This window comes from Saccostrea cucullata, unplaced genomic scaffold (genome assembly GCF_032062105.1).
Source record: "Saccostrea cucullata isolate Sc308-1 unplaced genomic scaffold, CSIRO_AGI_Scuc_v1 ctg1311, whole genome shotgun sequence".
Classification (NCBI taxonomy): domain Eukaryota; kingdom Metazoa; phylum Mollusca; class Bivalvia; order Ostreida; family Ostreidae; genus Saccostrea; species Saccostrea cuccullata.
Genome location: NW_026927114.1, coordinates 150473 through 176249, shown reverse-complemented (window position 1 = coordinate 176249; position 25777 = coordinate 150473). Strand labels below are relative to the sequence as shown.

The 25777-nt window shown below is 31.1% G+C and overlaps 2 protein-coding genes and 2 long non-coding RNA genes across 4 annotated transcripts in view; 3 read left to right on the top strand and 1 right to left on the bottom strand.

Annotated features, from left to right (window-relative positions):
• The window catches only part of LOC134273507 (uncharacterized), a 48907-nt gene extending 30272 nt beyond the window's left edge, over nucleotides 1-18635 (bottom strand). The window contains exons 1-2 of the transcript XR_009993414.1: nucleotides 17277-18635; nucleotides 17032-17078 (exon numbers count right to left, since the gene is read on the bottom strand). The gene's annotated coding sequence lies outside the window, so the exon portion shown is untranslated. The remainder of the gene's footprint in view (nucleotides 1-17031; nucleotides 17079-17276) is intronic.
• Nucleotides 3459-4381, top strand: LOC134273509 (uncharacterized). Its single transcript, XR_009993415.1, has 3 exons — nucleotides 3459-3518; nucleotides 3597-3652; nucleotides 4073-4381. It is a non-coding gene; the product is annotated as an uncharacterized LOC134273509 (long non-coding RNA).
• LOC134273508 (uncharacterized) lies at nucleotides 16864-20988 on the top strand. Its single transcript, XM_062755708.1, has 4 exons — nucleotides 16864-17094; nucleotides 17322-17377; nucleotides 18642-18773; nucleotides 18954-20988. Exons 1-4 carry the CDS (start codon nucleotides 16976-16978, stop codon nucleotides 19229-19231), a joined length of 585 nt encoding a protein of 194 aa, XP_062611692.1. The 5' UTR covers nucleotides 16864-16975; the 3' UTR covers nucleotides 19232-20988.
• A 342-nt stretch (nucleotides 20989-21330) lies between these two features.
• Nucleotides 21331-25500, top strand: LOC134273506 (uncharacterized). The gene is made up of 2 exons (XR_009993412.1): nucleotides 21331-23724; nucleotides 25358-25500. It is a non-coding gene; the product is annotated as an uncharacterized LOC134273506 (long non-coding RNA).
• The last annotated feature ends 277 nt before the right edge of the window (nucleotides 25501-25777 follow it).

Here is a 25777-nt window from a genome sequence, read left to right as displayed (position 1 = left end):
TTCATCTGACTTATAAATCACTGATCTGTATAGACATTTACCTGTACATTGTAAAACAGCGTTATTATGTGCATGATGTTTGGGTTTATTGTAGCGACAAAAATATTGTCATGATACACGTTGGTGTTTATTCATTTTAAATGAGTGATTGACATTTTAATTGAAACAAATGTATATTAAAAATTAAATTTACCTACTTTGTACTTTAGGTGGACTTTAAATACCACATATTTTTAGATTGATTTCTTTACTCATCGCCGACCCACAAAAGTATATGCACTAACAATGACACAAAACAAAGCAATCTCCATTGCCAGTTCAAACCGCAAGCTATTTGTGGTGTCTCAAATATGGATGTTGCAAAGATGTAATATCTATTTTTACTTTATGTACACAGGACTTGTGGTCTATGACTTAATTTCGAAAACATGCAAAAAAAAATCCGTTTAAGATTTGACACCAATTAGAACGCCTACACCCTCAATCAGCATATCAATATTCATTTCAATGTTCAAGGATCCGAAAAATATTTTGGAAAATCTATAGCAAAGCATGACCAATCCTGTTTTTCTATTACAAGATATACTGAAAAGTACACATCTTTTAGCTGCAACTCCTCCTGTACCACTAAATAAGACTTATTCACACTTCCACAGATTCTGTATTGTAAAATATCATTGTGTACCTCTTATTTTACTTTTTGTTATAATACTTATTCCAGAGCAAAACACGGGTTTTGTCATTATAATCATATGATTATGGGAGGCGAAGTATTATTTAGGGAGCTGAGTGCTCACAGTACCTCTATTTGGGGGGGGGGGGCTTTTATTGGAAAGATTTTTCTTCAGTTTTTACGTCTATCTCTATTTGGAGGAGGGGCTTTTATTGGAAAGATAATTCCATTATCAAAACAATTATATAAATGAATTCAGATTAAATTTGAATAGGAAGGATAAAGATTTCGACTGAAGAAACCTTCTACCTGTGTTCTTGTTCATGGTTTTGTAAAGAAATACTACATTGCCAAATGATGTTGTCTATACTTAAATCTAAGTCCAGAAAATTGGTTTATACATTTAGTATATTTTTCAAAGTGCCCTATGAGTCCATATAAGAAATTTTGATGTACCTTTGCATTTGCTTTCAAACTTTGGGATATTTGTTTAATTTTTACACACTTTGATTACTGGTCAGAAGCGTAGAGCATATGCGGTAGTAAAGTGTCCGTCGTCTGTATGTTTGTGTCTGTCTGTCTGTTTCTGTCTGTCTGCTTTTCATAATTTTACTCCACTTACAGCTTTGATCTGATTTTAATATAAGAAACTTGACACGGAAATGGACTACATTAAGACACATAATTCTGTATATCGATTATTTCGATGCATAGTGCTGTTGTGGTTACAAGAAATAGAAATTTAAGAGTACTAGAAATTTATGTGACGTGCATTAAAATCACCTCCTACACTTTTGACTGATTTCAATATAATTCGACAGACAAGTAGACGACACTAACACTACATAATTTTGTGTATCTGTTTTTGATTTCGTTGAACGGTATTGACGTGGTTACTAAATATATATTTCTGTGAAATACTGTCAAAATACTACTGCTCCTACAGTTTTAGGCTGATGTAATCGAATATTTGAAACATATTCGTGTTTTTATTCTCCATTTAACATGTTATTTCATGTGACGTAAATATAGTTCATAAAAAAGACCTTACATCGTTAATTTTAGGGACCCCCCCCCCTTTAACTGATGTTGGAATTCATGAATATTGTAGATTTTGTCCCAATGTTAGCTCACTTTTTTCTCAAGTGCCTAGTTTTTTTATAGTGAGTTTCAGCACGCTTCTAACAGAACGTTTGGTGAAAAAGTATGCTCACACCCAGACGATTGGGCCTCGTTAAGTTTCAATTTACTACTAATAAAAAGGGCCATGTTGTAAGGGTAGAAGAGTATGCATTCAGAACCCTTTTACTTTTTCTGAGAATTAGGGAGGGGGGGGGCATTCAAAAGTTCTGAAAACTGTTTTATAAAAAATTCATCGTTTCACGGAAATTTTTGATTTTGATATCGTTGGAAACATGGGAATGATCACAAAATATATGCATATTGTGACGTCACTTTGTAATTTTAATGATGCCATATATTATTCCGACAGAATATCGCATTTTTATCAAACATTACAATGAGACAAATTTGTCTGTTAAATGTATTATTTTTATAATTTGCCAAATGGTGTTGAATTTGCCATTTATATCGATCATATTTATTTCTATGTTTTATAATAATGGTATGTCATACGATCATTTAAATATCGACATAATTTTATGTTCGAATGTTGTCCAAAAAGTTCGTGGACATGAGAATTTTGTTAAAATTAATGGTTCTATATATATCTTTTGTATATCAGAATATTTCTTATTAAATATATGATGCCCTTGATTAATATGTGCACAGCTTTTGTCCACAGGAAGGTAACACTCTAACAATTTTTGATCTGCGAAGGTTGACGATATTAACTCCCTTGAGTTGAGCTTACATTTAAATAAATATTAACGTTTCTATAGGAAAATGATAAGCGCCAGGAAAAAAAAAACCAAAATCGTGTCTCTAATTTTACAGAGTAATGTATTTATACATAAGATATTTTTCATATTAAGCTGTCATCATGGTTAAAAAAAATATTACATCTCAAATGCATAATTTATGTCATGCGCATCTAAGATCTTGAAATAAAAAAAAATACTAGAGGTACTGTGAGCGATGAGCTCACTAAATGATACCCATGCCTCCTTAAGGTTATAATCGCAAAGTCCATGTTTTGCTGTGGCCGTGAAACCCAAAATATGTGTCGGATAAAAAAGTGAAATAAGAGGTGCGCAATGGCAATATGTAATAAAGATTCAGTGAAAGATTCGTCAAATTTCATTCAGTGGTATGAGAGTAGTTGCGGATAAAAGATAGGTACCGCAAAGCGTAACAGACGGACGGACGGAATTAACTATAACTATATACCCTCCGCTTTTCAAGCGGGAGATCTATAAGTTTCCAAAACAATTTTTGAATGCTGTGTATATAAATAGAAGTGTGTACAGTGTATATAAATAGAGGTTCCTCTAGGCAATGATTGCAATACATGTAGATATCAATGGACAAAGACACATGTATGTGCTGTTTAGTTTGAAATTCAATCACAGTAATTATATTATTGATTGTTTGTTGTTTTACGTACCAGTTGAGACTTTTTCACTCTAATTCCCAGGAGAGACGTCCAAGTGTAGTCATATATTTTTTTCAGACTGATTTACTCAATATTCTAACGCCACGTAAAATAACATCATTTTGACGTTACCGAAAATGACACAAACACCGCGCGCAACGTCATTCTTTTTATTTCCATGAAATTTTTTATTTTGTTTATAAAACTGGCAATTTTCTTCATTAATATTTCGGCAATTTTCTTCATCAATATTACAGGAGGGGATTTAATGAGAGGACCGTGTGAAAACAGGTATATAGAGCTATGTTTTTAAACACTTATGTCCATCTTTCTGCCATTTTTTAAAATGTTAATTGTTTTTTTTTTTAGAGATCATGGATGTTGTTCGGGGACGATATGTAACAAATCCCAGCAAATATGTACAGGTTTCTTTTTTAAAAAAAATATTTTTTTTAATATGGATTTCGTGAATGTTGCATTTTTCTAGTAGCCAGTTTTATATTGTGTTATATTAGATGCACATCCAGAGTCACATTGTGTATGTACATGTATTATGCTAAAAAAATAATTAGCAAGGACACACTTATAAATGCATTTTGATTTGAAAATATTTTATTGTATTATAAATATTTACAATTGCATTAGCACAAATTGTAAAACGTAATTTCCCCTCTCTCTACATGAAATATCACAAAAGACTGAAATAGACATGTTCAACTGTTAGCGCATAGTAAGTTTTTGAGACACCTATCTAAGGTGTACTGTTTTTGTGAATATATCATTTAGCACTTTTGGAAAGATATCCTAGTTGTGTATTTTTTATCTTAAAAAAGTCAGTTTTATAGTTTGCAGACCTGGTTATATCGGAGAATTCTGAAATATCACATGTAGCTACCCTCTCTATGGTATGTTGTGTCTCATGACGTGTTCTGCTGATGAATCTAAAGACCACTATGGTTTTAGAACTGGATGTTCCAATGAAGGTAATCAATGGTTTTCCAAGGTCGCGAAAGTCTGACATATTTGCTTACGTAGTACGAAATATTAAGTGATCAAGAATTTTGGCGCTCTCTGATTGGTCTAGACGACTTTTCCTAAGATGTACCTCAGATTGAATTCACCGGGATGTTTATTCGAGTGTTCCCTCTTTACCAACTACAGTTTTGCCTAAGCTGTTATCGACCGATCAGATTGTGTCTTTCAAAGTGTGAATGTAAACAAAACAGGTGCCAATTTTGAAATAGTTGTTAAGGTTTTGAAATATAATTAATTACATGAATACAGTGCTGTTACACTTTACATTCTGTTATGAATGTTTATTTTCGACATGTTCGATAGAGACATAAACGACAGTGTCAAAAGTGTTGTAAAATTCCTGATTAAATAAAATGGTTATTGACTTTTAAATGTGGTCTATTCGTGGTCTGGCACGGGTTGACCAAGGCCGAAGATTAAACGTCATTAATTGTATAGTGTCACTGACAGTACTATAATCACCATCTCTCATTTATTTTTTTCAGATGTTACGGGCATTTCATCATTTTTACTTTCAACGTAGTAAAATTATAAAATGATTTCTGATGTCAAAAATATATGTACATGTATATATTATTGCGTATTTATGCTATCCACATATTGTTTTTATCAACATCAGTTATCAGGTGAATTCAAGTTAATTAACGTACCGGTATTATTGAGATGCAGCAACTTCTATCTATAAATCAGGGTGCTCCATGAGCTGTTTAACTGCGTTGCTCCCGACACAGTAACGATTAAAATTTTATGCATGTAACTCAGTAAAAATTTTGCCGACACAGTAAGATCTATAATAATTAGAAATTCTAAACATTCAAATTCTCTCTAACTGAGACACTAATTTAACAAGTATATCGTCTTTCAATTATAAAAACTAGAGCAGTTAAACGCAAGGGCTTCACCTTGCATAATCAATTATCCCCAAGACCCTCATCGGATTTTACGCATGACGAACCAAGGACAAATAATTTGTTTTCACACTTCCTATTCTACCTTTTCCCTCTTTTTGAAAATCAGGTAGAAAAAGGTAAAATTTCTTGTGGGAGTAGGTGGATTTTTTGTGTAAACAAATAATTAGCCGAATAAACATGTCATGACTGTGAAAACAGTAATTATTAAACCACTTTTGGAATAGAGCACAGGTAAATTTGTAAACCAATGAATTTTTCATAAGACTTTCATTGATCTTTAAATTGAAATCTGGATTTAAATAACTATTTTTAACAAAAAAAAATTAAAAAAAAATTCATTATAAATTTACACATACTTAAGTATATATTTCAATGAATTTAAGTATATTTTTAATTATATGTTTCTGTTAAACTATTTATTTTATAACTTTAGTTATTTATTTTTTTTCATATATTTATTTTTTTTTTCAAATAAAATAAATATTTATATGCATTTTTTTTTTCAGATAAAGTATGTATTTTTTATAGATAAATATATTTTCTTAAAATGTACAAAATACTGGTAAAATACAGGTATATCTAAGATGGGATGTAATTATTCTAATTACTGTAAAAACAAATCATAACTTATCAAAACATCTATTGTTATTTGCAAGTGGGAATAGGTGGAATTGAGATTTTTAAAAAGTGGGAATAGCTAGAAGACACCCATGTTAGGGTTAATTGGTAGTTGCAATAGAATACATTGTATTTTTTTTTTCAAAATATTTAATTATGTTTTTTCTATAGAGCCAGGGCTCTAGAATTATTTTAGCACTGTAAGTCATACATAACATCGTATCGAAGTCATTTTATTGGAGTAAATAATTTCCTAAAACTTTTGAACGTAATGTCATGTTCAAGGAACTCTAAATATGTTTTACTGTTCTGAAGTTTGGTTTTTTTTTGTAATGTGATAATTCACTCAAGAAAACTGACAATCAATCATGGAAAATTTACTTTCAAAAATGTCAAGTAGTACGTATCGATCAGAATTTCCTCTGTTTTTCAGAACATGGTTTTACTTTTATCAATTTGTACGACCATACCATTTGTGTAATTAATTAATGTTTTTTAAATAAGTCTAATGTATTCTGTTGAAATTTTCATAAATTGTGATTTACAACGGGAAGTTGCGAATTTCATGGCGAAAATACAGCGAAAATTTAGGTCTTTGCGTTAACTCTGCAACACAGTAACATTTCAAATGATGGAGAACCCTGATAAATCATCATGTTTTGTAGTGAAAGCTATCCCAGCATAAAGGATAAGTTGTCTTGCATAATGACTAGAATTATTGTAGTGAAAAGTACTACCTACATGTATTCATAAAACCTAATTTCGTGCAAAAGATTCAAGGTACCCTTCATGAAAAACAGATATTTTTCCGGAATACATGGTCGGATAAAGGGTGAAATAAAGGTTCTTGATACATGATGTGTAAAACAGGCATATATGCCTGTGTTCATATATGGTTGCAAAAATCCTGTATTATTTATCAAATATATCACAAGACCTTTTTTGAATATGTTTCACTGGCATTCATAGCTGTTTGATATTACCCTGTATGTATCAGTGATTCTCAAAATTAAACAATATTCTAAATGATATATTTGGCATGAAAAAGGTACAACATGTAGTTGTCATTTTTCAGTTCAGAGGTAAGAATTCTTGTCAACAAATTTACCCAAATTGCATGATCTCAGTTTGGTCTTTGAGTCATTCCCCCACCAAAGAGAATTGCACTTACAACAACAATATACAAAGGAGTAACAGTATCATTTTAATCTGCGCAGCTGCAAAGAACAAAATAATCCAAGTCAGTTTTCTTTTCAATAAATATTCAAGTAAAATATTTCATTTCAAATTTTCTTATTGGTTTTCAAAGACAAGAAACGTATCCTATACAAATTCGTAAAAACGTACAAATAATGATAATAAGAAGAAGGCACCGAAATACATTAAAAAGATCATCAACATGTATCAACATGGAGATTCCATTAAATCAGCAAGTATAGACAGGGCCGCTAAGTCTAACTTCTGCTTGTGGAGATAAATGTTTTGCTGTGTCTGCTTTTATGTTTCTCTGTGCACACAAAAAAAATATTGAAACCCATCTTTTTAGGGAGGCATTTAGTTCATTTTTTTTTTTTTTAGAAAAGTTGATATATACTTAAAAAAAAAAGTAATGGGCTAATTTTAACTTACCACAAAGCATTCTTGGGTGAATGGAATTCATTTTTTTTTTTAAATAAAGGGACAAAGCGTATTTCAAGAGAAGATAAATCTACAAATAGTCAAAATTTAGTGGCATAATTTAAGAATCTTCTTCTCAATCACTACTGTGCCAGAAAAGATAAACTACATAAGATAACCCTCAGGTAGTGAAAATATGTTTGTTTAAATCAACCCCCCCCCCCCCCCCCCCCGGTTAAGGCGGGACCACAAGGGTCGATCAGATTTTTAAATAGGAATATAAAGGAAGAATCTTTAAAGGTCTTCTCAAGAGGAGCCAAGACATGATTTTTCATAAATTGAATTAAGCATCCTAAGGTAGTGTAGAAAGAAGTTCGTTCAAATCATAAACCCCACCCCACCCCACCCCTCCACCCCAAAACCGGGATAGGACGGAGCCATAAGAACCGATAATTTGTTACAAAGAAAAATTTGGGGGAAATTTTTAAAACTTTTGAAAAATTAAACTCGTATGTAGACAATCTTTGTGTGAATATATGCTTTTTTTCAAATCATGACCCTTGCAAGTTGGGTTGGGCCTCAATTAACTTTCAATTTTTTTCCAAAGGATATTTAGGAAAAAAAATCCTAACAACCACACAACCATGATTGGACAATTTATATGTAAGCCCTCTTATGTAATGTAGATTATTTAAGTATGTCTAAATTATTTTCTCCTAGTGGTAGAATGAGGGCAAACATCGATGATGAATCCTTCTTTGTTTGTTCAATCATTATGACGTAAGAGAAAAAAAAAATTGGCATCGATAACCTTTAAAAAATAAATGAATAAATAAGACATCAAGCAAGAAATCCATGGACCACAGTGCTTACCAGGTTTTGGCTAGTTCAGTATTTTATGAGTGGCATCAGCCTATCCTCTAAAAGGGGAGGGTACATGATTTGACATTGAAGCCACAGTAATTTAGTATATTACCCCCCCCCCCATTTTATTTTTTTGACGATTAAACTCTTTTCTCAGATGCGTAACAATAGCTTTAGGTTTAACGAAAAAAAAACTACAAACGAAATATCGGCTGCAGCATGGGCGGAGGTTCTAAATTAAACCTTATGACTTAAAATTTAACAGCAAAAAAAATAATAAGCATTGTATTAAAGAAAAAATCATACAATATTGATGAATTGTGGTCCCCGCTTTCTTTTTCTTTCTTTCTTTTTTTTTGTTTGTTTGTGAGAAGTTATTTTTAAGGCATTTTATGTCTAATATGTACGTCCTATCAAATGTAATTTAGGTACCACCTAAGCTGTACAAACCCAGCCTGTGTACTGTAATGTAGGAATGTGCAGTTAAATAATAATAATTCAAACTAGATGCGATCTCGTTGCGAGCAACGAGGGGTCTTCCGTCCGATTCAGGAAAAAAACTTAAAAAATCAAACTGAAAAGAGATTCAAAATTTTGATTAAAGGAGGATTGAATCAACGTGAATGCATTTTTTTTCTCTTTTATTCCCAACGCAGAAACCTTCAAGCTATAAAGAATAGAGAGGTTTTGTTACAAGTAACGTAACAACGTGTACGTGTAACATTTACGCACACGTTCTGTTTGACATCAACATACATAAGTACACGTGTACGTATAAGCAAATTTCGTGATTGAACAGTACATAATTGAACGGCATTGTATTTATTATTTTTAATTTAGACAAATCAATGGTGAAATGGAATGTATACTTAATCTAATAGATATTACACACTATGAAATATTAGCATATGTATTGTCATCTCAATGCAGTGAATCGCTCTGTACAAAATTGTCACGTAGCATCTACAGGATAATAAGTACTTTTCAATTCTGCATCACTTTAAAAATTGAAGCAATCATATAGATTATTTAATTGACGATGAAAAAAACACATTTTTTCACTTTGTGGAGTGGGGGGGGGGGGCAAAAGAAAAACTTTTGAAAACTATAAAATGTGAAGGTTTAATCATTATAATGTCTAGAAAGAAAGCATGGACAAAAATTTAATTCATCAATCCATTGTTAAAACACAAACAGACACCGCCCCCTTTTTTCAAATACGCGTCTGCTCTAGATAAATACAAATGATAGTACAAAAGAACAAAAATGGAAATACAATCTCAACAAATACTTGAGGTTACAAATAGGCCTACTACCTACAACTTATTAAGCGAGGGGTTATATTTGTTTTTTCTTATGTCACTAGTAGCTGTGGATGTGAGAAAAAGTAAGAAAATGCAATTTTTTAAAGCCATTTATGGCGTAACTGATCAAAAAATATATTTTTGAAAAATACAAAATTAAGCAAAGAAATATATACTGAAGGGAAAAAGAAATGCAGGGTAAACTTTTGAGGTGAATTAAATTTGTTTTTCTTAAAAAAAAACTTTTTAGTTTTCCTATCTGACTTTTAAAATCATCTTTCAAAAAGATAAAACCAAATTCTCAAATGATTTTGTGTAGTTATTCATGAGTTATTGAAGCTCAATTAACGATACCCCCCAAAAAGGGAAAATCGAAAACTCTCATTATCTTCAATATCCATCTCGTGCATCTGTCAGAGTCTTACTTCTCCTTTGCATGGAATTTCATCAGAGTGTTTATCTTTTAAACTCTGGCTATATTTAGCATGGGTAACCACGCAAAAAAATAAGTCAAACGACGCGCGCATGCACCAGTGAGAGGAATACAACAGTAAGTTGACCGGCTCAAAAAAAAAATTGCGGAATTGTTTTCTTTTAAAGTTCGTATGAATGTAATGATTATAATCGTGTACACTATATATGGCTGTTTTTGTGGTAGTAAGGTGGCGATTTAAGAGATGACAGGATGGATAACCCGCTCGTAACATGGCTCTGTTTCGCGTTAACGTCAGCGTCACGGTTGATTGAAATCCACTCCAGACCCTCTCTGACAACGGCTAACAAGTTTTATTGGGGAAAATTTACAAGAGACTGCTTAGTATACCGTTGTTGCTTTTTTCATTAATTAGGCAATTCAAAAACAAGACCCCATTGCACTTCCGTAAACTGGGTCAAGAATGCAATAATATCACAATGTCTCTTAATATTGAAAAATGATTTGCATACCTCATATGCATCAAATAATGCAACAAGATTTGTGAACAAACACGTTGTTCAAATTGCACGTGTTTTGGGCTTTTTAGCGTTTCTCCTACGTGACGGCATAAATTTTACTCTTGAGTAGTTCTGAATACTGAATTTGATGCACAGTAACTAAATTTCCAATCTGACCAATTGTCGTAATTTTCGGTCATGTGGTCAAATTTTTATCGACAATTATGCTACCCTGCGTTTCTTTTTCCTCTCAGTATAGTTAATACATTTAAATTAAAGCTTTTCATACAATTCTGAACACGGAGAACACTTCGTGTCACCTAATCATACAATTTTATCTTCTGTATTATGTGTTATTTAAATCTTTTGTATTTTCTTCCGAGCCGGAGAAAATTCCGAGAATCCAAATTGAATTGTGATATCTTTATAACGCAACTAAATTAGACTTTGTAATTTACGGAAAAGTTCTATCTTTATATAAAGTAATCATACAAATAATAAGTTCTTATAATTTTAGTCTAATAATTTTCAGTGTACATACGCCATATATGGCTTTAATTCGTTTCTCCTTAAGACAGGAGGTACTGACGACGAACGAAAGGTAGCGTCCTGGATAGTATATATCACGATCTATAATCCCTGTAAGTTTCATGTTGATATCTTTTACCGTTTTTGAGTTTAATCGTGGACAGAAGGTCTTCTGTGAAGACGGAAGACCTTAATTATTATATGAATAGGGTATCTTGAATTGGACATTTTCGGTTGGGTGAACTTCTACTGCACTACCGATTATGGACAAAGAGTATGGAAACCACAAATAGGAATTATACAATGAAAAAAATAATACAAACTCGTTAGTTTTAAACATTTAGATTATATCACCTTTAGATTTAAAGAAGTTCTGAATTGAACTAGTAACTAGGTTTTTCCTTCCTCAGTGTTCTACAATATTTCAATTCAGATCTTTGTGCCTTGAGTACTATTGTAAATTCTGATTGAATAGCAAAAGAATATACTATGCCTTTCAATTTAATAACTGAATTTGTCACACAATATAACCCTTTTTCAATCAGTCCTTCCCGGAACTTACACCTAGCGCCTTTCTCAGCATTGGTGCCTATTTTTATTATAAAAGTGTTATATTCAGCATGATTTGCCCTTACTGAGTCAAAGAAAGGGACCTTTAATCAGTCATTCTACAATAAATGGACCAATTTAAGATATAAAACATGAAAAAACAAAATGAGCATCATAATTCTCTAAAGGACATAACAGTGAACTTGAAAAAAAAGTAGTGTCCACAAATCTGACATCGTTAATTTTTTTTACATCGATTTTAATATTACACTGATTTTAATGTAAGGCTACTAAGATAAATGCTTAATTCAGTCTTATTGATTTTTGAATAACGCTGAATTTGACCATTTTTGTGTCTAATGTTCAGTATTGAAAGCTAAAATACGATTTATAAAGCAATAAAAGTTAAAATCTCGGCGATAGGAAAAATCAAAGCTTTTGTTAGGATATTAAACAAAAGGATGAAGTTTTGCTCCTAAAATAATAAAAAAAGTGTATTCCATTAATGCAAAATCTTTTCTGAAATATCGTTACGGAAGTTAACTTTTAAAGAGAGACAACAGGTTTTCTGTAATTCATTTTGTTATTTCAAAAATGTAATCGTCTACAATAGCTGACTCGCTACTAAAATCAAAGATGGAAGGTTTCGATGTCACTTTTAGGTAAGTTTCAGTTCTTTTTGAAATCTGCATTCTGTTCACGTGATTTGGGGGAAAAATGGGGACGGAAATTATTCAATTTTTATAGACATACAATGATTTCGCATGAAAGAAGATCCATACATTTCTGTGCAAGAAGTGGTTTGATTTCATTTTATATAGGATGAAAAACTTTTTTTTCAATTTATCGCAAACTGATTAATTTGGGACTCTTTTACGGCCGAGATTTCCATCTTGTTATTGTAAATAAATGAAGCGACACGAAGATTTGCAGTTAAATTCGTTTTTCAACATTATTTTTTTTCTTATTGAAACTATAACTGCACATATATATTAGGGAAATTTTTACAAAACTATGTGTTAAATCGATCATAAAATTCAAAGTCAATATATCAGAACGGTGTGTTTGTAAGCGACATAGACAAAAATATTAATACATGAAGGATATGGAAATAACGAACAGTATTCAATCTCAACGTCCATGAAACAAATATACACAATAAGAGCAGAGCAAACACGGACCTCCAAAACATCAGAGGTGGGATCAGGTGCCATGGAGGAGTGAGCATCCCCTGCCGACCGGTCACAAACGCCGTGTGCTCGTTGTCATAATCAGGAAATAACGGAAAAAATCCGTGGTCAATTCAGTGTACAAATAATGGACTAACTATTGGTATGAAAAACGTCAGTCAGCATTTCATTCAATGATAAATTGTATTTGCTGACAAGGTCATTGTATCGACCATAGAATTTACGAAATGATGACTTTAAACGAGACTCCTGATATTCTTGTTTCATCAACTTGCTTGTCAATAATTTACTCCGTTTAAGAAATTGTTCATACGTAGAGCATGCTCTTGCGTATCAAATCAACTGAGATATAAATACTCCGTATGCAGGCGATGAAGGTATATTGCTGCATAAGTAAGGAAAGTTGACGATAGAAAAGTTAAAGTCATGACGTTTATCATATAGCTGGGTTGTTAGATTACCATTTGTGTCTTTTTCAAGTAAAATATCCAAGTATGAAGCAGAAGTGTCGGACTCTGGTATCTTTTATCTCAAGCTCACCAGGATATATCGTGTCGACGTAGGAAGGGAAATTATCATTATTAATTGACAATACGTTGTCGATATATCTAAATGTCGAGTTGAAGGCCACAGCAAGTGTTTTCTTCTTTTCACGCAAAAGATTTTGCATAAATTCTGCTTCATATGAATATAAAATTAAGTCTGCTAATAACGGTTTTTGTACCCATGGGAATTCCAATAGATTGTTGGAATACCTGGTCTCCAAAAACCACATAGATATTGTCAATCAGAAACTCAAGCATCTTCTTGATGTCAACTTCAGAGTACTTATGTGTGCAATCAGAATCTGTTTTAACAAAATAATTTTTCAAATGGCCGATGACGAGGTAAGTAAACTTACGAGTTCCATTTTTGTTGAAGAAGCAGCTGTCAATGATATCAAAAAGCCTGGATTTTAATTTGTCGTGGGGAATTGTTGTGTATAAAGTTGAAAAGTCGTAAGTTTTTATGCTGTTGATTTTTGTAAAGTCTTGTGATTTCAAAGTGTCCAAAAGTACATGTAGGTAATGATTATGACTGTGATACCATACATCGATCTGTTGTAGAGAGATCTATTGCAAAGTTAAAAGTAAATAATACTATGAACAGTGTTTGGCGTCATTCCAGATCTATTCTTCTAAGTGTTGTAGAAATAATTGCGGGATAATTTTTGTAAAAAAGAAGTACATGAATAAAAAAAAATTGAAGTTTGAATATTTATTGTATGTATATTACAATTACAATGTATGATTCAAAAGTTATCAAAATAAACTACGCAACGTTTTAATGTGGATAATGAGCCCCATACTTTAGATCCCGTAGTTACTATTTCGTAAATGTTCAAGCAATCGCGAGGACAGTGATAAAAAAAAATATATTCAGTGACAAATTCAGTTAATAAATTGAATAATGTAGTATATTAGTTTACGTTTGCTATTCAAACAGAGTTTACAATATTACTCGACGATTTGAATTAAATATTGTAGAACACATGATGACGGATAAGCCTAGTTACTCATCCAATTCAGAACTACTTTTAATCTTAAGGTGCTGTAAACTAAATGTTATAAAAATTAAACGTCATTTCAATATAACGAGTTTGTTTTATTTTTTTTCATTTCATGATTGCTATTTATGGTTTCCATACTCTTTGTCCATGATCGATAGTTCAGTAGAAGTTCACCCAACCGAAAATGTCCATTAATACCGTTGCCGCTGGATTCGAGTCATGTGTACTAAGTATGATTTGTATGTTGGCAAAAAAGGATAATTTCTTTTAATAGTGTTGAATTGGTTTTGGTGTTTTGGTTTGTTCTGTTTTCTTTTTATTTCTGAGGGCGCCTTTAAATTGAAATATTTCAGAACAAATAAATAAATACATGTATCAATAGAAAAATACATCATTATCAATTTAACAATATTTGATTTTTTCTAAAGCAAATGAAACAAAAAAAAATGAAAATCAAATTCATCAAAAAACTAGTATTTTCTTTTTGTCCTTACTACATAATTTCCATGCAACCATCTTCAAGTTCATTATACATTTTTTTTTATATTATTGTTACTTGTGATTATTGACCGATATTTTAGTTGATAATTTATTTAAAGGATGTGTGTTACTCCCCTCAACTTTGCATTTTCCGTTCAAGGGTATTAAAAAGGGTCTATTTTCATGTTTGATGGGCCAATCAAATATTTCCGTCCTCAATGCTGTTTTGTAACGTTAAAAATAGTATACTGAACAAGTGTTTATGAAAATGTGTGAAAACATATAAAGAGCAGTTGTTTCTCTTCTAAAGATTAAAATCTATAAAGTTATTCATTGCATCTTAAAATTCAATGTAAGCTTATTTCCTGACCCACTTTTATTTCATACTCCAGACGTAAACACACGTATGGTTCCAAGTGATTAGAAATGATTCAATATATTATATATTGATCTATTTTCTGAAAGTGAAAACCGAAAACACAACTAAATGTGATGTAGTGTATATGAAGGAAGTTACTTAAAAGAGAGATGTTCTCATTGAAAATCATTTCAAAACAAATTTTTTTTTTATTATTTTATTTGATACGTTCGCCGTAGATGCCCAGCTAAATCTTTACCAACCAAGCATGTAAAAGAAATATAGCCAATAAAAAGTCTTATTGGTCGCGTAACCATAAAGATGTTTAAAATATTTTTTTTCAATCATAATTAAACGAATTGAATTATTTTATACCTTTTTTGAGTTTGGAATAAGATTAAATAAAGTTTTCAAGGGCAGTAATAAACATTACTTGCAGAAAAAATATTACACAGTCAAATAAAGTTTAACTATTCTTTCAGATATTTTTACACACCGATTTTCTTCATCTTAACTTGAAGGGTTCCATATCTGTATGCATGCCATAGGCGTAGTCACAGGGGGAGCAGCGGGGGCACTACCCCCCCCCCACTTCCAGATCTGGGGGGGGGATAGTATGTCCCCCCCCCCACACACACACACACGCGCGCGCGAAATCGGATTTTCGAGTTAGGGAAACTTTCAGTTTTTTTTTTTTGCTTGTCAAAGAATTTCTGGACTTGAGCCCCCACCCCCACCCCCCACTTATAAGTTTGTGACTACGCCTATGAATGTGAAAAAAAACATAGATATGCAGGCTTGTGCATGTGCCTACCTAAAGTTTTGTCTTTTCAATGCAGAAATCTTTATTTTGTATAATTGTATTAAAAAAATCAGCTTTGATAATTTATAAAAAATTAAATTTAACAAGAAAATGAATTAAATGCTTCTTCAACATACCCAGAGGGTGAGGAAATCGTTATTTATTCCTTCGGGGCGTAGTCTTTATTGGTGATTTGCCATTTTCGAGGATATTTTAAATAGTCGTTTTGTAGGTACAAAGCAAGAGGACCCCACACTTTTTTCCAAACGCATTCTTACTATGGGAATTTTAATTAAAAGGTTGGTTGCCCCCCTCCCCCCCCCACACACACACACACAAACACACTCTATGTTACAGGAAATTTATACAACGGAAAAGTGAAAAAGGGTATTGAGAGAACTTGATACTGAAAAACTTATCACAGCTAGAACGATATTAATCAGCGTTAAATGTCTGTAAGTATATTTAAGTATTTTCTTTTATTTCTAAAGGAAACATTTAGGTTTTCGAAAAAAAGCATAATTCACTGTTTTTTGAATTCACAAATTTATTAAAGCTGTGAATGTAGCAATAATAAACACAGCGAGTTATTTAACCACAGTATATATTACTGTAAACTAACTTTGATTCGCATAGGAGAAATTTTCGCGAGGTTCGCGAGAGCCTCATCAGCACGAATATTTCTCGCTTCGAACTGGTCCTCAAAGTCTATGTGCCTGTTAACAACAGATACAAAATAAGCCCGATTTCGAAAAATTATCGTTGCAAACTTATAACCGGTAATTCCCTGTAAATCGCGAAAAAATTCCGCGAATAAAAGTTGGTTTACAGTATACAGTACATTTGATACAGTATATTTGATGTTTTTAAATCAGGATATTTTTAAATTTGCTGATAAAAATAATTACGTTCTATATTGAATATTTTATATACGAATGCATACTCTCTGATTGGTAAAATAAGGAAGAAATTATTTGTTTGACATCCTTCCTTCTTAAAGGAATAAAATAATGTGTTCTTTAATAAAGCATTTTAATATCAGATATATGATGAATTTTCTCCTTACCGTGCTCGTTTTCTGTCTCAGCTCCTTTTCTCTCTCTCAGAGGGGACCTTGCGTGGATGAAAGGTATGAGTTGGACTTTTATTGTATTTGCGTACATGTATAATGAATAATTAACTTATTAAAAAACTAAATCAAATTAAATGTTATGTGTTTTGCAATATTCACTTCAAAGTGAATGTCAATAAAATGTTTAGATTGAAATTTTTTTAAGGAAAATACATAGAAATAAATGTTGTAATACATACTAGTATTTTAAAAGAATCTTTTCTTCAAAAAATATATTTGAGCAGGGAGGACGGGTGCTGTTCTGGAACAACCTGGAATCGTAGTTTGCAAAAATGTACAGGTAGGACGTTTATTACTTATTTCGCTAAGCGAAATGTTTTAAATCAATTACATCAATAAGCAGACACTCTGCAACCGTTTATTATATGTGGGGAGTACGGGTCTATATCATAAAAAAAACTTCAAATAGAAAGGAACGCCTTACGGAAATTCGGGACCAAAATGACATCTTACTTGATTGAACAGACTGTTTACAATCTTTAGAATGCTCATTTAAAATAAAAATGATAGACGAATCATGTATTGCATAAATTAGCCAACGTTACTGACTATTGTTGTTGTCCCTGTCAAATCATACTAACTAGACGGTGATTCTTATATCACAGATGAAATGCAACATCGGATATTTTGACAAATGATTTTGATATACACGTATTCTCAATTAAAATTTCTACATATATCTGTTATTAATTTAATGAGTCGTCATACTTGCTTCAATCTGTCAGAGTTATTCTAATTTGAAATGTTTAATAATTATTAATTATGTTTAATTATCTTAATGAGCCATGAATGATATGACCAGATGGACTGCACTTTGTGTGACTTAATTATTGTTTATTCAAAATCACAATCATTAAATCCACTTGTAAATCATATGTCATATGTCACTCAAAACTCAAAACTGTCCATTATGAATCCTGTCTATAAATATAAATTTTTGTAAACATTCGGAGAGTCTGAATAGGAGAGTGCTTGCCCTTGATACTGTCCGACCCAAGTGAAAAAAGGTCTTCAAATCAAAAGGCGGCCTTATCTTCATTAGGAAAAAAGACTATGCGACAAGCATTAGCATCAGAAGTATGTGGTACTTATATTTGTATTTAATTCTAATAAACAGTAAATTTATGTGTATAGAATGTTGTTGCATACATTGTAATAATACGAGGTCTTCCGTGACAATTTGACAATTTCAATCCACCCCTCCTATTGACGTCAAAGACAGCAGCACAAGAAATGCATACACATTTGATCTACTTTAATATATATATTCAAATGATGCTACAGCAATTGATTAATTCATTTTCTTCATTGTATACATTGTCTTCGACAATAAGTTTTATCCGCCTTGCAAAAGAGTTGTACCCGTAAAGCATCGGACATGAAAAAGCTAGTTATTATGATATAAGCTTGTAATTCAAGGGAACACTAAATAAAGCAAATATAACAACTTTCATGCCTTACGCCCTCGATTTGGAATGTCCAGAGTTGTCAATAAATTTCAAATATGATAACTTTTTATTCTCCATGTCACTTTTATTTCTAAGATTGTATTGCGGGGTATTTTGGCATCAACTGTGAAGAGACGTGTGAATTTCCATATTATGGGATGAAATGCTCAGAAAATTGCAAATGTGATAACGAAAGTTGTCATTTTGCATTCGGTTGTTTAAAACAAGGCAAGTAATCAGGATAATAAATATGTTATTAATTTGTAGAATAACAAAATTCACCTAGTAAATTCAATAAAACTGAATTAGTGTTATTTACATATCTGTAAATAAAAATAAGTTCATTTTGTTTGACATTTTATATATTATATATAATGTATCTTATGAAAGTATGTATCTCTTTTGCAGGAACCGATATTGTTTCAAGATGGTCAACAATAAAAAACAAGAAAATTTCTACTTATCCTTCATCAGCCATTACTACAGTCAGGCGTTCACTCAACGTCAGATCTATAAAGGAAAGCAATGTGTCAATCTTGCAAATGATATTGATTATTTGTGGAGCATTACTTTTTGTTGTTGGGGTTCCCTTTGCTTTTTTTACTTTCTATGAAAAGATATTAGTTGAACCTGTTCAACAACCAGGCGCTGTCAATAAATCTTCAATTTATGAAGAAGTGCAATGAGTGCGTATGACAATTGTACGCATACATTTTTAAAAATCGCCCGATAAACACAATAGTTTTAAATATTATGTAATTTGAAGTTTGTTCATACTAAGATATCGCAAATTTTCTTAGAAGTTCATTTTTGTTGTTTTTAAGGTATGAAGAGAACCACGAATTCATTCCCACCACGTAATGTAATCTGTTTTATACATAAATACTCAACAAATCTTCATCAATGAATTCAAATCCCCCATGAAACAAGAGTTTTTTTTCTCAAACCACAAAAAAATTGACCCCACGAAAATAAGTGATTTTACATTATCTGGGGTGTTTTGTTGTTGTTATTGCAATATACATGTATACGCATTATCACGGTTCTCAAAATTCTAACACCAGTTCTTCACATTTTTGTCCGACATTCAAACATCCACCTAATTAGAGAAAAAACCCCTCAACGATAAGATAGGGTTAATCGTTTTATAATATTTGACCTTTTTTTCTCACCAACCCAATAAATAAAGGTTAGTTTTGCACTCTATTTAATAAGTTTTGCACACTATTTCATATTATCACTTTAAATTTCACGCAAAAGTCTACAATTGTTGTCTCGCAGTCACTCAATAGATTCAAGACCTCGTACAATATTTGATGAATATAGTTAGTCGTCTTCATCATAAGCAATCATAAGATAAAAGTATTTTTCAATTCATATCTAGTTATTTATTTTTCTACACAGAAATTTATTATGAGATATTACATGTAAAACTGATTTTTTTTACAATGTACATGAAATAGCATGATCCTCAGGCAATGTTTTGTTTTAAATGGACCTTCTTCATACCAATTGTAATGTAATAATCATGTGAATTATTTTTTCCTCAAAAACCTTACTGAGAGTATAAATTTTAAAAGAAAATTTTAACCACATGGATATAACCCAAAACAATTTGTATGTTATTGGGTTTATTGAATAATATTAATATATAATAATAAATTCAAAACATACAATGAGCTAAGGACACTGCTTTTTGCACCGTTCAATACTATTTTATAACTAAGACTTCTGTACTTATGACGTCATATATGCAAAATGTAAAGAGGATCTTGTTGTTTAACTTCTCTCTCGGGAATTTTTACGCATATTGAGACGCCACCTTTTCTCGATGGACAAGCTGCAAATTTTGATCTATACTCGGCACACACTGAACAAAAATACGTGACAACATATATCCATAGCCATTATGTAGTTTCCAAAATATATATATACACTGTATAATATAATAAATTCAAAACATAAAAGGAGCTAAGGACACTGCTTTTTTCAACGAAGGGCGAGGTGAATATTGTACTTCGAAGATGGCTAAATCATTGTATTGACCTCAAAAACCAGCAATAATTGTTTTATTATATGATTTACTGATAATTGATTAAATGATACAGCTCATTACTTGTTTGCATTTTATTAAGTGCTAGCCAAATACAAGAGAGTAGCAGAATTAAAACGTTCATAAACCTTACCAGGCGTATCAATTTGAAATTTTTTTAAAATCAATTTTAGAAGACATAAAAGAAATATATAATGTCAGTCTTTCTATAGGAAAGATTTTGAAAGGAAGAAGTATTATCAGGGAAAACTGACTGCCAAAAAGTAAAAAAAAATAATGTTCAGTAAGTGTTGGAGGGGGGGGGGGGGTGTCCCTGCATACCCTCTTAATTACCACCCTTACCTAAAATATATATTTGCTTATGTTTTGTTCACATGAAAATACAAATCAGTGTCGTTTAAATAGCTTTTTAAAACAATTTGTATCAATTTGGAATTCCCCAATCTATTTTTAGATCAATGTTGAGGAAATAAATCCTTGTATTGACCTGGAACGTTACGTGCAGGTCAATACAACGTAATATTTTTCTAACATACCTGGATCTCTGGATCTCAGGCAATCAGAGAGATGGAAATTATTCAATCATATAATAAATATATATGAATATATAAATATACATATATTTATTCATGGACTTTTGATATATATATATATATATATATATATATATATATATATATATATATATATATATATATATATATATATATATATACGAGGGTCATTCAAAAAGTTCGTAGACTTTTTCCCTGACTTTTTCATTTAACGTCATTTTATATCCAAATTTAGTACAAATATTTTAACAACAGATTCAAATAAAAAAAAATGGAATGTATCTTAATATTTATCAAAATTACCATGGATTTAGAACATCAAAAATGGGGTCACGGCCAAAATTGAGTATTTTTCTAATTTTCACTTTATAGTATTTACAGCTATACCTCTAATAAATAAAACTGAAACGAAATAAAATTTACATGTTTAAATAAAGTATTGTTCTATTAATTAAAATGAAATCAGGTTATGTAATATCTCGCTCCGTTTAAAAGATATTAGTTTCTAAATACATAAGGACTTGATTGAAAAAGGCAAAAAACCATGACGTTGGAGGATGTCACGGATCGGAGCAGCAAGTAGCAATAAAATTAGACTTTACATTCAGGAAACTTCTTCTACAAGCTTAAAAATCCTTTTAATCCAGGATCTGTATGAAAAATGATCTGTGTATTTGTATTAAATTAAAAATACAATTTTTGAGTGGTAGCGAGTTTGAATCGGACGATGGATGGTCTGTAAAGAAACAGGTTAAAGTTAAAAATATTGTTAAAAGATTTTAGGAACGTCACTGAACGTGATGTGCGCTTCAATGTTGCAGAATTAATAGAGTTGCATAGTGATTTAAAGAATTTGAAAAAAACAACATTCTTATTCAAGCTGTATGTGTACAATTGTTTGCAAACTAGGTGTTAAGTGTTGTGGATATGTGTGTTTTGAATGGAGAAGACACTTCAAGACTGTGTTTGAAATTAAAAAAAAATTAGTATACTTTTGACAAACTCTCTGTGTTGTTGTTGACGTTACAATATTGGTTAACCGTGCTCCGTGGTAACAAAACATGCTGCTTTAAATGTTGGCTAGCATGAGTTCTATTTAATCAAATGGAATGAAACTTCACACTTCGACAAAATAAATGTTTATGTTTACGAAAATGTATCGATCTATCATCTTGAAATAATAACATGACGATGAGAAGCATTGTCTACGTATTTTTTGAATGACCCTCGTATAAAGTTAATATTTTATTTACATTAAAATTGTTATTATGTGATATAAATAAAATGAATACATAGGTTCATACAGTCTGACTTAAAACCACTTTTTAAGAAAAACCTTTGTTTTTATTGAACTTAATGCTTAGGTATCATATGCTAACACACAATAATTTTATTGTTTTGTTTTTCTGGTCAAACCCATTAAAACCGAAATATGCAAATAATATCGCTCGGCAGGTTTGTGTTGCAATATTAGCACTTACAGGACAGATGTTAATTTGAGTACCCGGCTACCGATACTAAAAAATCATTAATTTGAGCTATTTTTTAGTTGGAATAATTATTTAAAGTTATGTGGAAATGTTTTAGCTACATGTATATAGTAAAGGCGTTGAACTTATATTGGTGAGTATTGACACTCGTTACATGAAAGTGCTCAAATGCACTCGCAAACTCGTGCATTTGAACTGCCAACGTGTGCTAATATTCATCAATAGAAAGGTTTAGCATGCTCACTTGTACGTGTACATGTATGTGTAAACTACAAGTTAGAATTACACGTACACGTTAACAATTTTGTCTTGTTTAGCAAAGTATAACCTGTACTTGTACTTGTAAGTTTTTAAATGTAAAAGTGGTTTACATTTAAAAATCATCCGCAAAAGCAATACTTTTAATACGTATATCACCGTTCTACATAAATATATGCATGTACTTATGAGAAAAAGATTGTACAGATTTCTTATATTTTTAATCGGTCACAGTCTTTTTCGAAAATCTAGATGTTGTAATTTTAACTCCCTGTAAATTAACATTTTTTCAATTACTGACGTTCAGTTTTTATATCAGTATTTACATTAAATATTCAGGTTTCAGAAAAACGCACACTTTTTGAAAAATATACATCAGTGAAAAAATTATAAGCTATAAGTTTTAAATTACGTGTACTTGGCAATGTACACGTAATTTGCGTAATAAGATACGTGTAGATAGTCATCATTAGCAAAAGTGATGACGTAATGCACATGTTTCTGGTTTGCTAAACCTCTTTAATATAAGTATGATAATTCCATATCATATTGAACAAACTTGGGTTTTGAAGATGTTTTCTTTTATTAAATATTTATAATGAATTTAATTGAATAATTATAATATATATATATTTAAAAATAAAAATCATTCACACAATTAAAATCTAACACTACAGTATAAAAATGTTGATATTTTGTGAATAAAAAAGTGTACAATTAATAAAAAAAAATAATTAAAGTATTACTGTTACATCTGTATAAGCATAGTTAAAAGGAACTAAAAAAGTAAAACATTAAAATTTTTCAAAGTATAATGTAGGCATGTTGCAACCACTATTGAAATAACGACCACTATTGAAATAATTATATCAATAGTGCTAGAGGGTGCATATCAATAGCAAACATAGTCCGTAACCACTATTGAAATACGACCACTATTGAAATAATTATATCAATAGTGGTTGAGGGTGCATATCAATAGCAAACATAGTTCGTAACCATTATTGAAATACGACCACTATTGAAATAATTATATCAATAGTGGTTGAGGGTGCATATCAATAGCAAACATAGTTCGTAACCACTATTGAAATACGAACACTATTGAAATAATTATATCAATAGTGGTTGAGGGTGCATATAAATAGCAAACATAGTTCATAACCACTATTGAAATACGACCAATATTGAAATAATTATATCAATAGTGGTTGAATATGCATATCAATAGCAGACATAGTTCATAACCACTATTGAAATACGACCACTATTGAAACAATTATATCAATGGTTGGTGAAAATGTATTTCAATATAAGAACAATAGTTTCATCAACTATTGTCTTATTGATAGAAGAGTTTTACCGCGTAATTTTGATTTTTTTTTACCAAGATTTCACTAAAATGGGATTGGGAGTAAAAAATGTTTTGATTTAGATTAAAAAATAAAAATGTATAGCTAAATAAGGATAATTTCTTTAACTCTAGAAATTTATTATATTATTTATTATATTGTATCTCAATTTATAGTCTTTAAAGTCGCATATATGCCCTATTGACCAGGTGTACTATGCATTATTAATTTACCATTTTTAATAAAATCAGACTAAAAGATACACCAACCCAGGCATCCATATTTTTGATTTCATCATCAGTTGTTAGATGAAGATTTAGATAGTTATTGAAATAATGATTTAAAGTGATTAAAATAATTATTTTGATAGTTGCAAGGTTCCTCGTCACGACAGGCATCGGCACGGTAAAGATCCCTCACTGCTGAATGGCCCTGAGTTCCGGGTAAAGGTCAAACTTTGAAGTCCTTCAACGGTATATGGTGACGTCTCTATATGAGTCGAAAATGGCCGAATGACGTAAAACAACAATCAATCGACAATGGCAGATAGATTTTTGTATTTCAAAAGTGAACATTATTTGAATAGTTGCTGAAACCTATGGTTCTTATATTGAAATGCATTTTCACCCACTATTGAAATGATTATATTAATAGTGGTCGTATTTCAATTGTGGTTACTAGCTATGTTTATTATTGAAATGCACTCTCAACCACTATTGATATAATTGTTTCAATAGTGGTCGTATTTCAGTAATGACTACGTACTATGTTTGCTATTGATATGCACCCTCAACCACTATTGATATAATTATTTCAATAGTGGTCGTATTTCAATAGTGGTTACGAACTATGTTTGCTATTGATATGCATCCTCAACCACTATTGATATAATTATTTCAATAGTGGTCGTATTTCAATAGTGGTTACCTACTATGTTTGCTATTGATATGCATCCTCAACCACTATTGATATAATTATTTCAATAGTGGTCGTATTTCAATAGTGGTTATGAACTATATTGGTTATTGATATGCACTCCCAACCACTATTGATATAATTATTTCAATAGTGGTCGTTATTTCAATAGTGGTTGCAACATAGGCAGTCACTTTCTGTACATTATATAATCTTTTACTTTTTTGAATTTCTTTATGTCTTACGAAGACAAACATGTCAGAGAAATGTAAATTTCTTTCTTTCTAGAGCTTTAAAACCCTTATTATGTGTTTTCACGAATGTAAATGAAGACACTATGTTGAAAGGTAAACTGGCCCATGTTTTTCTTTTAAATATTAACAGAAACAAATGTAAAATGTAAGTCTGTAATATACTTTGATTATTTTTTTTCTTTTATTCCTTGTTTTTATTTTTGAAATCAAATGTAATTTTTTTCTAAAATAACCACCACCTCCTTAGAAATAAGAAAAAATGTATAAGTATAAGGAATTTGACGATAAAAAAATACTTCCCGTCTTTTTTAAAACAAGAAGTCACTGTTCCTGGAAAACATTTTGTAATTCTATTC